The 14,500-nt window shown below is 45.4% G+C and overlaps 1 protein-coding gene across 1 annotated transcript; it reads left to right on the forward strand.

Moving 5' to 3' along the window:
* The first annotated feature begins 406 nt into the window (after positions 1-406).
* GSTO1 (glutathione S-transferase omega 1) lies at positions 407-8,769 on the forward strand. The gene is made up of 6 exons (XM_032191275.1): positions 407-646; positions 741-849; positions 2,393-2,615; positions 3,732-3,833; positions 5,892-5,998; positions 8,243-8,769. Exons 1-6 carry the CDS (start codon positions 613-615, stop codon positions 8,394-8,396), a joined length of 729 nt encoding a protein of 242 aa, XP_032047166.1. The 5' UTR covers positions 407-612; the 3' UTR covers positions 8,397-8,769.
* Positions 8,770-14,500: the final 5,731 nt, after the last annotated feature.

Raw genomic sequence — 14,500 nt, forward strand, 5'->3', positions numbered from 1 at the left:
TGAGTGCGTTATGGTGTCAGGTTTGTGGTGACTTTACTGGTGGCCATCTTAGTGTTTGCCAGCAGGAAGGATCTCCCCAGAAAAATACTGGTCTTTGTGACAGGATGCCTGAGCCCTAGCTACAGTAACAAAACCAAACTAAAAGTCAACAGCAGGCAAAACTTCCCCTGTTGTATAAGCATGGATCCCCTGGTGGCTCTCAGAAAGCTCCAGATCTCTATCAGCACTGACAGGTTTGGCAGAGATATCCATGGCCGGGACATGTGCCCACAAGCACACGGCATCCACACCACTTAGAGCTCTGACTTGAAGGCAGGGTGGAAATTATTATTATTATATAAATCATTATTTCCCAGGTAGTCTGGGATTTGGTGCGAAGGGCAGCGCAGCTGCAGGAGACTCCTGAGGAGGAGGAGGAGGGCGTGAGGGCTGCCTGCAACACCCTTGCCCTTCCCACCGCCGCATTTCCCTTCGATTTTTCATTTCCACGGGCGATTGGCGGCCGGAGGTTACAAAGCAGCGCTCAGTCGCTATAAAAAGGGGACGAAGGCAGCGAACTGAGGCAGGGACCGCCCCAGGAGGCAGCCTTTGGTACTCCGTGAGGCGCTCAGCATGGCGGGCGAGCACTCGCGGAGCCTGGGCAAGGGTAAGCGGCGGGCTCGGGAGCCGGGGCTGCGAGCACCGGAGGGGGACCGAGGGGTGGTGTGACGGTGGGGCTGCTTTTCTCCTCTCCTCCTCAGGCAGCACGGCCCCCGGAGCGGTGCCCGAGGGGCTGATCCGGCTGTACAGCATGCGCTTCTGCCCCTTCGCCCAGCGGACTCGCCTCGTCCTCCGAGCCAAGGGCATCAGGTGAGGCTCCCCCCGTCCTGCCTGGGTGTCCTAAAGAGCTCCTGGCTGAACATCCCCGCGGGAACTGAGGGAAAAGGGGGATGGTTTTGATAAAACAAGCGTTTTTTGGTGCGTGTGTGGGTTTGGTGGGGAGGGGGAGGCTGTGCTGGAGTGGGGGGTACTTAACGCTGTGTGGGAGGTCGGCATGAAGTAAAGCCGAAGGAAAACAAGCAAACAAATGCAGAAGTTGTGTTGCTTTTTTCCTAAAAGTTTGCAGTAATAGCACTTAGCCCTGTTCTGAGTAAGTGCAAAGAGAGCCTCGGCCTGTGTTTGTTTATTTTTAGTGTAAGGTGCAGCAAAAACTCAAGGAGATGCGAGTCTTCAGTGTAACTTTATACTGCCACTTAGTGAAACGTGGGAGTAAGTGAATGACATCTTTAACAAAGAAAAAGTACCATCTTATAAAGTATTCTTGTGTTGTAATAAGTTTATAGAAGCCAGAAGTTATGGTGTTTCTTATTTCAAGACAGCCAAGTCATTTACACGTTTCCAAATGCTGAGTAATGCTTCCCTCAGCTCACAGCTTCAGCGTAACGGGGTTCTTCACCTGCTGCTTCCCAGCAAGTCCCAAGCCTGTCCCAAGTTTGATAATCAGCACTGGGCTGGGAGCAAAGCAAGTGTTAAGCCCCCAGTTCTCCTCTGATGGCAGGGCGGTGTGTGTTGGTGGTGTCTGTGTCTCTCACCCTCCCCCAAAATAAAAGTAGATGCATTAAAATGTGCAGGTCAGTCTAATTCTGCCTTTATTTAGTGTCTTTGGACTGATATGGGGGGCTGAGAGGTGTGTTTTAGTGTAGTGGTTTGGAGGGTTTTTATTGCTAAAAAAAATCTAGTAGCCGCCTTCTGGTAACTTTTGATTGTTTTGAAGGTTCAGCAGTGTTTAGCAAGCCTTGTATGGGTTTTCTGGGGTCATACACGAGTGTAATTTATGCTTCGTTAATAGACAAATTTCCTGTATGTTTGTTGGTTTTAATCAATATTTATTTTGCCTTTGCCCTGCATATCTATTCTATGTAAGGTAGAAGAAGGCTTATCACAGGCAGGGAAGACTTGCACTTTTGTGCAAAGTCAGATTAAAGTTCTGGGGCAGCTCTTAATTGTAGTGTGGCTTAAATGCAATTAAGTGCTTCCTTCTCAGAATGTTCCTGAACTTACATGTGGTAAGTGTGCTGTATGCCAAGCTTGACCTTTGTTTTTAGCATGACTGGAAGGCCTGCTGCTCTGTGCTCACAGAAGGTTTGTGTGTCTTATTAACTTAATAAACACATCACTGTAAGTCAGTTCTGGTTTTCTCTGGTGAAGGGAAGTGCTCCCTGGCAGTAGTTCTGAGTGTCAAATGGTTAGTCCTGGAGAGGATCCCAGGGAAGACCAGGGAGAGCAGGAGAATGAGCATTCAGCCTCTCAAGGACTGTAGCTGTTGAGGTTTAATGACTGCATTTCACCATGGTATGGAGTCAACTGCAGTGGGGCTGAACATGCTTGGATTTTGTTTCCTTTACTCTTCTAGCTATGAAGTAATTAACATCAATCTAAAGAACAAACCTGACTGGTTATTTGAGAAGAACCCCTTTGGGGTGGTTCCTATTCTGGAGACCTGCAAAGGCCAGCTTATCTATGAGTCCCCGATCACTTGCGACTATTTGGATGAAGCATTTCCAGGGAAGAAGCTGATGCCTTCAGACCCGTATGAGCGAGCCTTCCAGAAGATGCTCCTGGAACACTTCTCAAAGGTACTGTGTGATCAGGGTAGGGGGTGTTCCTTACCTCACTAGAGCTTCCAAATCTCCAGCTGTATTACTAATGCTGCTTTTATCTCTTGAGGGGTCTTGTGTATAGGAAAGCCAAATAAACGGCATTTAAATTTAACCTGAGACATAGGCAGTGACAGTTACTTTATTTTAATCTGAGCATTGCTTTAGGACACTGTATGACTGTGGAATGTGACGAGTGCCTGACTGAGAGAGCCTACAACCAAGGCCAAGAGCTTGCAGGTGGCCATAGACATGGGACCTGTATAAGCACCCTGGTTTTGGCTCTCAGTATGGGGTGGAGGCGGGCTCTGTGGCTGGCTGCAGATAACTTCTCTGTACCCTAAATGTAGATAGTGCAAGCACGTGCTTTGGAGGATCTAGGAAGTGAAAGAAGTCTTGGATATAAAGCAGTAGAGAAGAGGAAGGAATGCAAGATGCAAAGAAGAAAAGATGTGGACAAAGAAAGGGGGATAAAAGGGCAGGGGAAGAATGTTTCCTATTATTTCTATTCAGAAAGGCCTGTTGTAAAGGAGTTACAGGGAGCAATCTTGCAAGAAACGAATTGTGCTGTGAATGTTGGTTGTGTCAATGACAAGATCTTAGAAAAATGCTTGTATATGAACTTCTAAAAATATAGTTAAGCTTAATTGCTGGGCAACTTTCTGTACTGTATACTCTTAACTGGCAATTACTGTATTAAAAAATGTACAGGTCTCTAGAAGCCTGCATATTTTGGGCTGCATATCTCTTTTTGTAAAAGTACCTTAACTGTTGATAATTAAAGTGCATTTGGTTTTCAAGAGTGTGTACCTGGGAAAAAAAATACTGCTTTGTACCTTGCCACTTTGTTGATAGTACATGCAAGCTAGAAACACGCTCCTCTTCTTGTTCTGTCACTACAGGACTAAAATCCATTAGTATTTTATTTTGTCTTCCTTTAAGCCTTTACCTTTTGTGAAGTATAAAAGATTTTTGTTAATGGACTTTAACTGTTTAAAAACATCTTAACATCTAACTCAGTGTCCTAAGCTCTGAATGACTTGCTTGTATTATTGTAATAGTGATACTAAAAACTTTCTCCTTTCCTTTATACAGATAACACCTCTATTTTTCAAGTGTGCTATGGCTCTCAAAGATGGACAGGATACCACAGCTCAGAAAGCGGAGATTACTGAAAAGTTAGGCAAACTTGAAGAGGTAAGAACGTTTCACAGTAGTGAGCAGGTTGGCAGTTACGTAGTTTCCCCTTACATCCCTCTCCCCATGCTTTGGTATTTGGAGCTAGATCTCTTCCCGTTCGGTTGGTAGCTATAGCAATCAACGGTCTTTCAATTTACTCCCCCCAGCCTAGGATGCATAACAGCACCATTACAGCAAATTCCAAGTAGCTAAACTGATACTCATCTGTATGATGAAATCTTTGTTGGATATGGGGAGATCTCTGAGTTGTAGCTGACCACTTACATCTTTGTTCCTCCTTAAATGTAAGGAGGCCTTGCAGCATGTTATAGCAGCAAAGGCTGAGGAGTTCTGGCTGCTAAGAGTTCATCCTTGTTCTGCCTGCTATCTTCTGGTGGAAGGGGAAAAGTGGGCTGAGGGAGCAGAGTGTAATCTGTCCCTTGCAGAAATCCAGCCATGGGCTGTGTTCTGCTTCAGCCGTGTAGGCAACTGCAGCAGAGCTCCAGAAGTGCCAGGTGACTTTGCTGTATGAGGAGCTTCACAATCCTGCTTCAGTGTCAGCAGTGGTTCTTGGCTAGCCTGAACAACTGTCAGACTTTTCTGCATCACAAACCCATTCCTTCTGTGTTTTTAGCAGCTACAACTAATGCGTGTGTAGCTTAGGTAAGAAGCAATCCTCCCCCAGCGTGTTTTGCTTCCTGTGTGAAGCTTCCAATAGCTTTCTGGTACTTCCCTAATTCTCCTAACAGTCCTGTGCTTTCTGTTTCCTTGCCCACTGAATTGCTGAACTAAAACTGTTTTCAGGGTAGTCTCATCTGATTAGGCTGCTGCTAGAGTACTGCTGCTGCTGATACACTTAGCTTCCCCCAAGAGCTCAAGTATTTCACTTCCCTGAAATACAAATCTATTCAGCCTTAAGGCAAAATTAACCTTCTTCCTGCTTTATTAATGCCGTGAAATACTTGCTGCTCTTTCAGTGTCTCTATTTTACTATACTCTGAAGGATTTTGCAGCAAAAGGTTGGCTAAGGATGGGAAGAAGGGACAAAGCCATGCAAACATTACTCAGCCTTTTGCAAGACAAATCCAAGAGGGAAATGTTTGCAAACATTGCTGTATTTAGTTTGCTGCTGTCCAATAGAGGGAGCTGTGTTCCTGTCTCTGGGACTGTGGAACCTACAGATAACGTAACTGTCAGGTTATTTTCTACCAGACTTCTGGTAATTCAAACAGCATGAGATGTTAAAGGACTGCTCTAAAGCTCATTAGATCATGGGGGCTGAGGGACGCACTGTAAGATCCATTGGAGTTCCATCTTAAAAATGCTGAAGTGCCTGGAAGAAGGGGGACCAAACTCCTAAAAGAAGAGACCAGGATCTGGAAGTTTGTTAAAGCATACTGAGCTTGATGTTTGTTACACTTAGGCTTCTGACATATTTCAAGAACTTCCTGCAAGGGCTCATGCATTCCCTGTGGCTCTGCTTTTTGTGCTGAGCTGTGGGTGTCTTTCTGGTGTATGTAAACGTCATACTTCCTGTTCCTTTGCACCTGGAATCAAATCCAGTTCCACGTGTAATGTCAGAAATGCTGTCCTGGCACCAACTGCACTCAAGTGTTGTGGGAACAGAGTCTTTGCCAAAACAACATTACATTTGGTTGACTTCATTGCTCTAGAAGTGCGTGTGCATTGTTTGACTAGTCTCTGCCATTATTCCTTTTTTTACAGATAACAAATCAGTAACTGATAGATTCTAAGAGCTGAATTCCTTTTTGTTTGCACACAAGTTGCAGATCACTAGTGATTAATGATAATTGGCAATTTTTGAACAAGCACTGGAGAAGAGCTGGACTGACAGTGTATGAAACAGTTAAAACTTGATATCACAACTGTGTTACTGACCAGCTCTGACTCCCCAGATACTGCATGCATAGGAGAAGTGTGCTGTATCTGCGTTATTTCCCATCTGATTCCTTCAGTATGCCTGCATTCCACTATGAGCTGGGCTTTTTGTTACTGTAGGGTCCCGATGTGCTAATTTTGCTTCTGAGGGTAGTTGTCCTCTCTCGCCCCTCACAGATTCTGGCCAAACGCAACACTACGTTTTATGGTGGGGACTCAGTCTCCATGATTGACTACATGATCTGGCCCTGGTTTGAACGCCTAGAAGCATTCGAGCTGACGGAGTGAGTACTTTGCCTGGCTTTTAGCATGCTCTGAAATGCCTCAGCATAAATATTCTTTACATACATGCTGCAGCAGTGGGCCACTTTTAGGGGCTGCTGAAGAGAGTGAGTGCATTGTTACAGCTTTGGGGTGGGGAAAGCATCTTAAACCAGAGGGGAGTTGCTAAGGAATCTTCTGTAAAACTAAAACAAAAGGTTTTAAACAGGCCTTTTGTCAGATTTGTTTTCCTAACAAATAATTTTTGTCAGATCCAGAAGTAGTGATCAAAATGCAGGATTTTCTTTCTGTTCCTACATCGTAGATGAAAATGGCCCTTATTTGAAGGGGGGGAGGTGGGTAGAGGTATGGACACCTAGGTTCAAATTTCTTGGTCTAAGACCTCAAGCTTGGGATCAAATCTTCTGATCCTCTTTGGAAGTTCTGGGCTGATAAAGGAGGCTCATCTTGTTTTGAGGTAGGTAAATCATGTCTTGCCTTGCTGTAGGTCATCTGTCCCTGTTGGAATGGATTTTTTTATACATAAATGTCTTGGTCTGGTACTTCCTTAAACAGCTCCAGTTACCATGGTATTGGGTTAACATAAGGAAATGGTGTCAAAGGAGAACTGATTTATAGCTGGTTTAGCACAGGGCTGAAGAGTCAGCTTGTATGAGGATGTGGGTGATGAAATGAGAAGATGAATGCTGTGGTTTAACCTGGCAGACAGCTAAACACCACACAGCTGTTTGCTCACTCATCCCCTCTTACAGTGGGATGGCAGAGAAAAATGAAAAGTGCAAGAATTCATGGGCTGAGATCAGAACTGTTTAATGAGAGAAGGGGGAGGGAAAAAAAAGAAAGAACAGCAAAAAAGTAACAAGGAACATACAATACAATTGCTAACCACCTGCTGACCAGTGTGCAGCCACTCCCTGAGCAGCAGCAGCCCCCCTGGCCAGCTCCCCCCAGTTTTATTGCTGAGCATGATGCCATAAGGTACGGGGCATCCCTTTGGCCAGTCTGGGCCAGCTGTCCTGGCTGTGTCCCCTTCCAGCTCCTGGCACACCCCCAGCCTCCTCGCTGGCAGGGTGGTAATGAGAAGTTATAAAATCTTTGACTTAGTTGTTGCTGAGCAGTGTTTACAGTAAAACATTGGTGTGTTATCAACGTTATTGTCATCCTCAATCCAAAACACAGCACCATACCAGCTACTAGGAAGAAAATTAACTCTATCCCAGCCCAAACTAGGACAAGGAGTGTGGTACAGTTAGAGGCACCCTGTTGCCTAAAGTATTCATGAAGAATGAGGAAGATGCAGGGAATCCAGCATGAATTGAAACTTCTGGCACTGTAAAATGAGGACTTCACCGGTGGACCTCTGACGTGCTTTGTCTTCTGCGTGACCCTTGATGGGAAGGGGAAATATTACAAACAATACAGAACTGTGGGCCTAGAAATATTGAGGTACTTGAGTGATTGAAGAGCTCAGCCACTGTATGTTAAGAAAAGATGCTTCCTGGGTAAAGGTTGGGAGCTATCTAGACAAGTTATACTTTAACTAACCTTGGGATTTGGAAACTGGAATGCGAAGTACGCTAGGTAGTGTGCCAGAAGAGAAGGAAAAGAACTGTGGATGCTGTTAAACTTTCAATTTGCCACACAGTTTTTCTCAAGGGTGTGTGAGAGTGGATCTGTGGATTTTGTTAGTTAGTTGAATGCTCAGTTTCCTCATCAAATCCTCAGTTTCCTCAGTAGACGGTCTGCATTTTGAGCTGCTGGGTTGCAGGCTAGTAGAAGCTTACTTTGGTTTGTGACAGAAGGGATTTGTGAGCTGTGGAGAAGGACTCAACCGCTGCACACAATCTGTTGAAGAATCACTACTAACAAAGCGTTCCAGAGGGAGGCAGTGGTGCACAAGCCTCTACTTTCAACTCGGAGCAGATGAGAAATGAGTAAAGTCTCTTTTGTAGCAGGAATAACGCAAGCAGAAACATGCTGATGTCTTGCACAATAAGTGCTCTTTGTTTGTTTCTTTAGCTCAGCTCTGCAGAGCGCACACCCTCTGTAAGAACTCTTACTTTCCAGATGCCAGTCTCTCTCCTACCATTTGATATGTATTAATGTCACCCACTCTGAGCCAAATGGTACACTGGGAGGGATAAAGCAAAACAAGCAGTTAAACAGAACCTCTAAAGCTGTTTAGCTTCCTTGATGCCCTCCTGATGTCCCGCTGGCGTTATTCAGACTCTTTCCTTTTCCCGTAGCTCCTTGAGCCATGCTCCAAAGCTCCAGCGCTGGATGGAGGCCATGAAGCAGGACCCTGCTGTCCAGGCTACGATGACTGACACGCAGACATTCAAAAACTTCCTCCAGCTCTATCTGAAGAACAGCCCGGAGGCGTGCGATTATGGGCTCTGAGGTGTCACTGGGCACGTGCCTGCTGAAGTGTCAGTGCTTCTTTTCAGTGTGTGCTCTGAGGATCTGGTGTAATGTGGTGCGGGCTCTTCTCTTTACTAATGGGGGGATCAATCTGTGCTGAAAAGATCGAGATGGCTGTGAACTCTCCTCCTTACTGTTCAGGAGAGGATGCGCTGGCTTTAGGCAGGAGGCAGGACGTCATTGCTGACCGTGGGTATTGATTGCATCAAGGAAAGTGGTGCCTTTACTCAGGGTGACCGTCTGTCATCTCAGGCCTCTCTGCAAGCATTGCTGTCAGTCAGTCCCCGAACTGACCTACTACTGGCTTTAAAAATTGTAATACTGATGTCTTGAAAATAAAAGCAAAAGATGTTTTCTTTAAGCACGGTTATTTTTTTTTCTTCTTTATAGGCATCTCTTAGTCACTGGACTGGTTGCATGGAGGGGAGTGAGGCACTGTCAAAGATAAACAATAATGTGGAAATAGCTTTGCACTTGGGCGCCTTTTGAAACTGTCTTAGGTTCTAATAGAGCAGAAAAAGCACTTTGAGCGTGGAGACAAAATTATTTGAATAAAAACTAGTCAGAGGAAAGAAATCTTTCACTCTTCCCCCACCAACATAAGTGACTAAAAGAACTATGACCCACTCTGATGTAGCTCAGCTGTCCGTGTCTTTCTCTAAAGACCACTAACGACCCAATCTGGCCAGAATTCAAGGAAATACGCATGCATTAAGAATAAGGCAGAGCAGTTTACTCAGGTTCAAGGACAGGGCTGCCGTTCCAGTGGTGCTGAGGCAGTTATGAGATGAATGGAACTGTTCCTTGCTATTTCTCTCATTGCAGTGAGGGAAGGTAGCACAGCGGAAGGTGGTGATTCACGGTTTTCATGGAAGCTGAGGCTCTAAGTGCCTTGGAGCTTTTCTGGAGAAAAATAGAACTTTCCTCTGTTTCAGCATCTACTGCCCCAACGCAGGAACTCTGAGGAGGTGCATGCTTGTGTAGCTTCAACTTCAAGCAGGAATGATGGATTTGGTGAATAAAATGAGTTAGCAGGAGCTCCTCTGATAAACATGCTTCCTACCAGCTTACAGAGCCTGGCAATCTGTGAGCTTGCAGCTATTGGAGGGGATTGTTTATGCTCTTACTAGTTTTAATTCAAACTATGCAGGTTTTGCACTCATGTTTGTGACTTTTAAACACATCTGGCACTACTTAGAGAAAAACTAATTACTCTGCTGTTTCCTTCCAGAATGCTGATGTTCTTTTAAAAGTTTTGCAGTTCAGATCTGATGTTGTGTATGATTACTAGATTGTGATTAGAGAACCCAGAGGAATCTTACAGCTGCAAGGTGTCAGAACTCAGATCTAGGCTGCTTCAGTACATGAAAGAAGGGTTTGAACTTGTGCCACAAGCCTTGAAATGGTGTTAGTGAGATGTCAGCAGCAAAATTCCGAGAATGACTAACTGTAGAGCGTTTTGGTTTTATTAGGTGCTCTGGTTGTTAAAGCTATTAGTAAAGTGGGCTGGAAATTGGCTTCCATAAGCATGCTGGGAATACATTGCAGTTTGCTCCACTGTATTACTGGGAGATAGTGGGAGATGTGACTTATGGAAGGTCCAACAACGGGTTAAGAACAGAGACTGGCATCCAAAAATTCAAGTGCCAGAGTCCAGACCACAGTAACCAGGAGACTGTACTGTGTGAACAGAAAAGTTGTGCTCTCCCCATCTTTGTTTAGTGGCTCTAGAGTGTACCATTATAAATATGCTGCTTCAGCAAGAAAGGGTAAAATGAAATATTCTGCTGTATAATTTACTATTAAATATCAGTGCTCTAAATCCTCGGGCAGACAGCTGGGGTCCTGAACCCATTACAGCACACCAAGACAGACCTCAGGCAAAGTGTTTTTGATGTGGTAATGAATATGCAACACTTGGGCTCAGCCTTAAAAGGAAAGGAGAAGTTAATGTGGAGTGGATGGGCTCTCTCCCTTCCCCGTGGATGGGTGTAAAGGATACAACATATTAGTTCAAAGAGGCCAAGAAGAAAATGCATACTCCCAGTTCTGGTGAACAGAGGAAGAAGATGAAGTCAATAAACAAGGATCAAGCGGATTAGTAGCTCTGCCCTTTAATCAGATCTCCCCTTAAAATCTTCTGTGGATCAGACTGTATGGAATGGGATGTATGTGCCCACGTTCTGCTCCACGGTTTGCCTTTGAAGGTGGTTGTTGATGCTTTTCTTTTCCAAAACCACGGTGATTTTTTTTCGTCATTCCCCATTGTTGTGCCACCAAATGTGTACAGCACTAGTTAAAAAAAAAAAAAAAAAAGTTCAGGACCAGGCAAAAAAGGACAGAAAAAGGAAGAGAAAAGTAAATCTCAACTTCTTGCCATGCTTCATGTGAGAGCTGTCTGTCATGCTCATCAGGAGTGCCTGGCTGTGTGTGAGGGCGTGTGTTAAGCATGTGTTGGCACACTGGTATGTCTCCTGGGCCAGCTCTCCCCAGTTTTCCACTGTCGTGGCATCTGTAACATTCCTCTGTGGTGTTAAGATTTGAGAACTGGCTGTTTCTTACCCTCTCTCTCTCCTTTCTCTGTTAGTAGCCTGATTATTTCACCACTCTGTTCCTTGGACATTTGTTTCACTTGGGAAGGGTTGATGAAAATGCAGTCTCTTTGTGCTCATGACAACAGGTGTCACTTTACTAGACTATCCCCAATTTCTGTAATATAGTGGAAGCAGTCACCTCTACATGCCTGTCTAAAGCCAACAGAGGCAGTTTTTTTGTTATTTAGCTGAGTAAATCATAAATGCCATGTGATGTTGTTAGGATTTTTCCCTCCTAGAGCAAATTTTGCTGATTTGCCAAGATGATAAAATGCAGCAGTGAGGTTCAGCTGTGTCTGGGGTGGAATGTGCACGTTGTTTAGCAGTGTGCAGTAATGCTCTATTTTGAGCCTAGGAGGATGCTTAATGCAGCTTGCAGTAAGGGGCTGATGTATGGAACCTTTTCTGTGCTGATCACAGCCATCTGAGCCCAGGACATGGTCTGAGGCAGCACGTGCCACAGGTTTGTGCCTTAGAAGCACCAGTCTTGGCAAAGCTGGTGGAAAAAGCCTTCTCTCGAGGGGAAATGGAGCTGACAAGGGGGCACCAAACAGCCTCAAGCTACATAGGGAGGAGACAGTTTCCTGTAAACTGCAAGCCATGTGCGTGAGTCACCTACGTGGTCACGCAGCAAAGGCGTAGGAAGCTGGGAATAAAGGATTAAAAAGTTACCTACTTGAGACCACCTGAAGAACCAATGGAAACCAGCAGTGAGAGATTATGGCTTAACGCTGTTCTTCATGCAGCTTTCTATGTTTCTCTTTTCCCAAAGGATGCCTTTGTGCATTTTCTCCTGCCACTTCGTTATCAGAAGGCAGCTCTCAACGGGAACACGCACTGGGCCAATCCCCAAGTTGGAGTGTGTCAGGTTTTTCCTCTACACTCATCACAGCCTTTTTCCATGTCTGTTTAAGCTTGGAAGTAGAGGTTATCTCCGCTCACAGTAGCTAAAGCAGGATTAGTCAACCCGTTCTCCTTGTGGGAAGGCAACTCAGATTATATAGCCCATGCCTTCAAACCCAGGAGGTGCCTCTCAGTTCCTTTTTGTACACTTTATGGACCTTGGCTGTGTTGTGCTTGTGTGTCCATGCTCTGGGTCAAATTTTTCACCTTCAGAGCTGAGTCAGGTGTGGCTCTGGCAGGAGACAGCGTGGGTAGAAACCTGTGTGTGGACAAGCCTTGCTTTTCTCTAGCTTTGCCTACAGGAGCTTTGTGTCACGGAGGTGATAAAATAACCCACCCACAGCCCTGGAGGTGAGCTGCTCCATCAGGAGCACGGTGCTGACAGTGCAGAACCTCTGCCCATGGGAGCGCCTGTGTGGTGGCAGCCAGGCAGAGCTGCTGTGCATCACTTGCTGTGCATCACTTGTGCTCACAGGCACAAGAACCATCCCGGGGCTGCCCTGTCCTGCCCGGCCCTGCCTGGTGCGAGCTGGCAGGGAGGAGACCTGGAAGGTTTTAGCACGCAAAGTGCCATCCTGAGGACTGGGGAAATCCCTCTCTGCTGTCTGGTTCCTAGCACAGGACTAGGCAGTACTGAAGGGCAGGAGCAAGGTAATGGGTTTCTGCCTTGATGGCCCTGGGGATGAGGCAGGCTGGTACCGGTTCTGCTTCACTCTGCCTGCTGGCCCATTGGGGTTTTAATCTTTATTCTGTGCACAATTTTTAAAACCAGTGTCAATTTGACATTTTCACAAGCTCCTAAGTGCCTAAACAGCAAGGGCCATATTTAAATGTTTCACCTCTGCATTTTCTACATTTCTGCCTCAAAGCAGATCAGTAAAGCTGTGACACCCACTTTCAAGACAGAAATCGCTGATCATTTTTTCTCTAACACTTTGGCCACACTCTAGTTTCAGCCAGATTCATAGTCGGTGTCTTACTAAAGGCAGCACCTCTGCAAACTGACTGGTAAAGAGGATTCCTCTAGCTGAGCTGGAAATTCAGGAGCTTTTCGGTTCAACCAGTAAGGTCAGCGTCTACCACCAATATTCATGGCTTCCTCGTTCACATTACATCTTACTCTGGAACAACTTCTACCAGGGAGTCTTGTTATCAGGCTTAATGTGCTAGGATTGCACCAGGCATATTCCAGCTCCATCCTTCTGCTGCCTTAGAAACCTTTCTTGGGAAGCTAGAAATAAAACAGACTATGCTTCTTTAGATTTTGTACAAGACTTTCTTTATTATAAATAAAGCTGCATGAGAAAATCTATACAAATTCAACAGTGTCCTGCTATAAAAGCAGCAGTTTGAGTACAGCATCATGAATCAAGGAAGAGCTGAGTTTGGAGGGTTTTGATGTTATTCCCCATTGCAGTTCACTGCCAAGGTAGCTCTTCGTATTACAGTTTTACTACTGAACTAACATATTACCCCCCAGAAAAAAAAAAATCCTAAAAAAAAAGACAGGTAATAAATAAAGCGATTTATGACATAAAATCCTATGAGAAGAACTAACCCCTCAGTGACCAGCAGCTAAGCTGTTAAAGGTGAATTCTTATTTCTTCACCACTGAGAAAATGTTGCAAAGGCTTGGCATTAAAAAAGTATGGTGAATAAACACCAAATCCTGCTGCTTGGATGATAGATAAGGTTTGGTTTGTGGTTGGCACAAAGTGAGGAGTGAACTCCCAGCAGCTCCCCGTAGAAGACGTTTAGCTCCTGAACAGCAATAATAACTTAGACCGAGGCATTTCCTAAAGGTGAATAGTTCCTGAGGCTATGTCGCAGATCAGTGGGTGTTATCACCACCACTAATTCCATGGCTTTGAGAAAACCTGTAATAAAGTATTAAAACCACAAGTTGAGGGCGGAGGGAGTGGCTGGAAAGCAGCAGAAGGCACTGGGAGTTCAGCTGGGTAATTCTGGTTAGCAAATAACAAGAGCAGCACCAAAAGGGGGCTGGGACGGGCAGTTTACCTTTCCTTAGGATCTCCGTAGGCATTACCAGGGATGTGCATTTGTTACCCGTGTCAAGCTGCTTCCCATGGATGCCCAGCAAGGTGTCAATCAGGGCAGCACTAAACATGGGGGCACTAAGAAGTCTTTGGACATTTTTAGCAGCAGACAGCTGATGAAGCTGTCTTGCCTTACAAACCTGTCTAATGAGATGTGAGCGTGGCCTTTTACTGAGAGGGGCAGTACCTGGTGGGCAGATTTATCACAGGAGAGGCAAGCCAGGGAGAAAAGAGGAGAGAAAATAGCAGAGCGTGATGTTCTTCACGTGGCAGCTCTCAGCCACAGCAGTGATGGCTTATAAAGGAGTCCCGTGTCCTGAGGCACAGCTGATCAACGCTTCAGCCCCTGGACAGGCAACAGTGGGTTTGCTCCTAGCCTGAACGCACAGACCAAATCTTGTAAAAGGTGCTCGGGGTGAAAGGAGCACATGGCATTCATGTAGGCAAATTATGCCGAGCAATTTGCTTTCAGGGAAGGCAAATCCATAAATACCTTGGCTCGGCTCCGGCTTGGGTTCAGCTAAACCCC

Source organism: Aythya fuligula, chromosome 7 (assembly GCF_009819795.1).
Source record: "Aythya fuligula isolate bAytFul2 chromosome 7, bAytFul2.pri, whole genome shotgun sequence".
Classification (NCBI taxonomy): Eukaryota; Metazoa; Chordata; class Aves; order Anseriformes; family Anatidae; genus Aythya; species Aythya fuligula.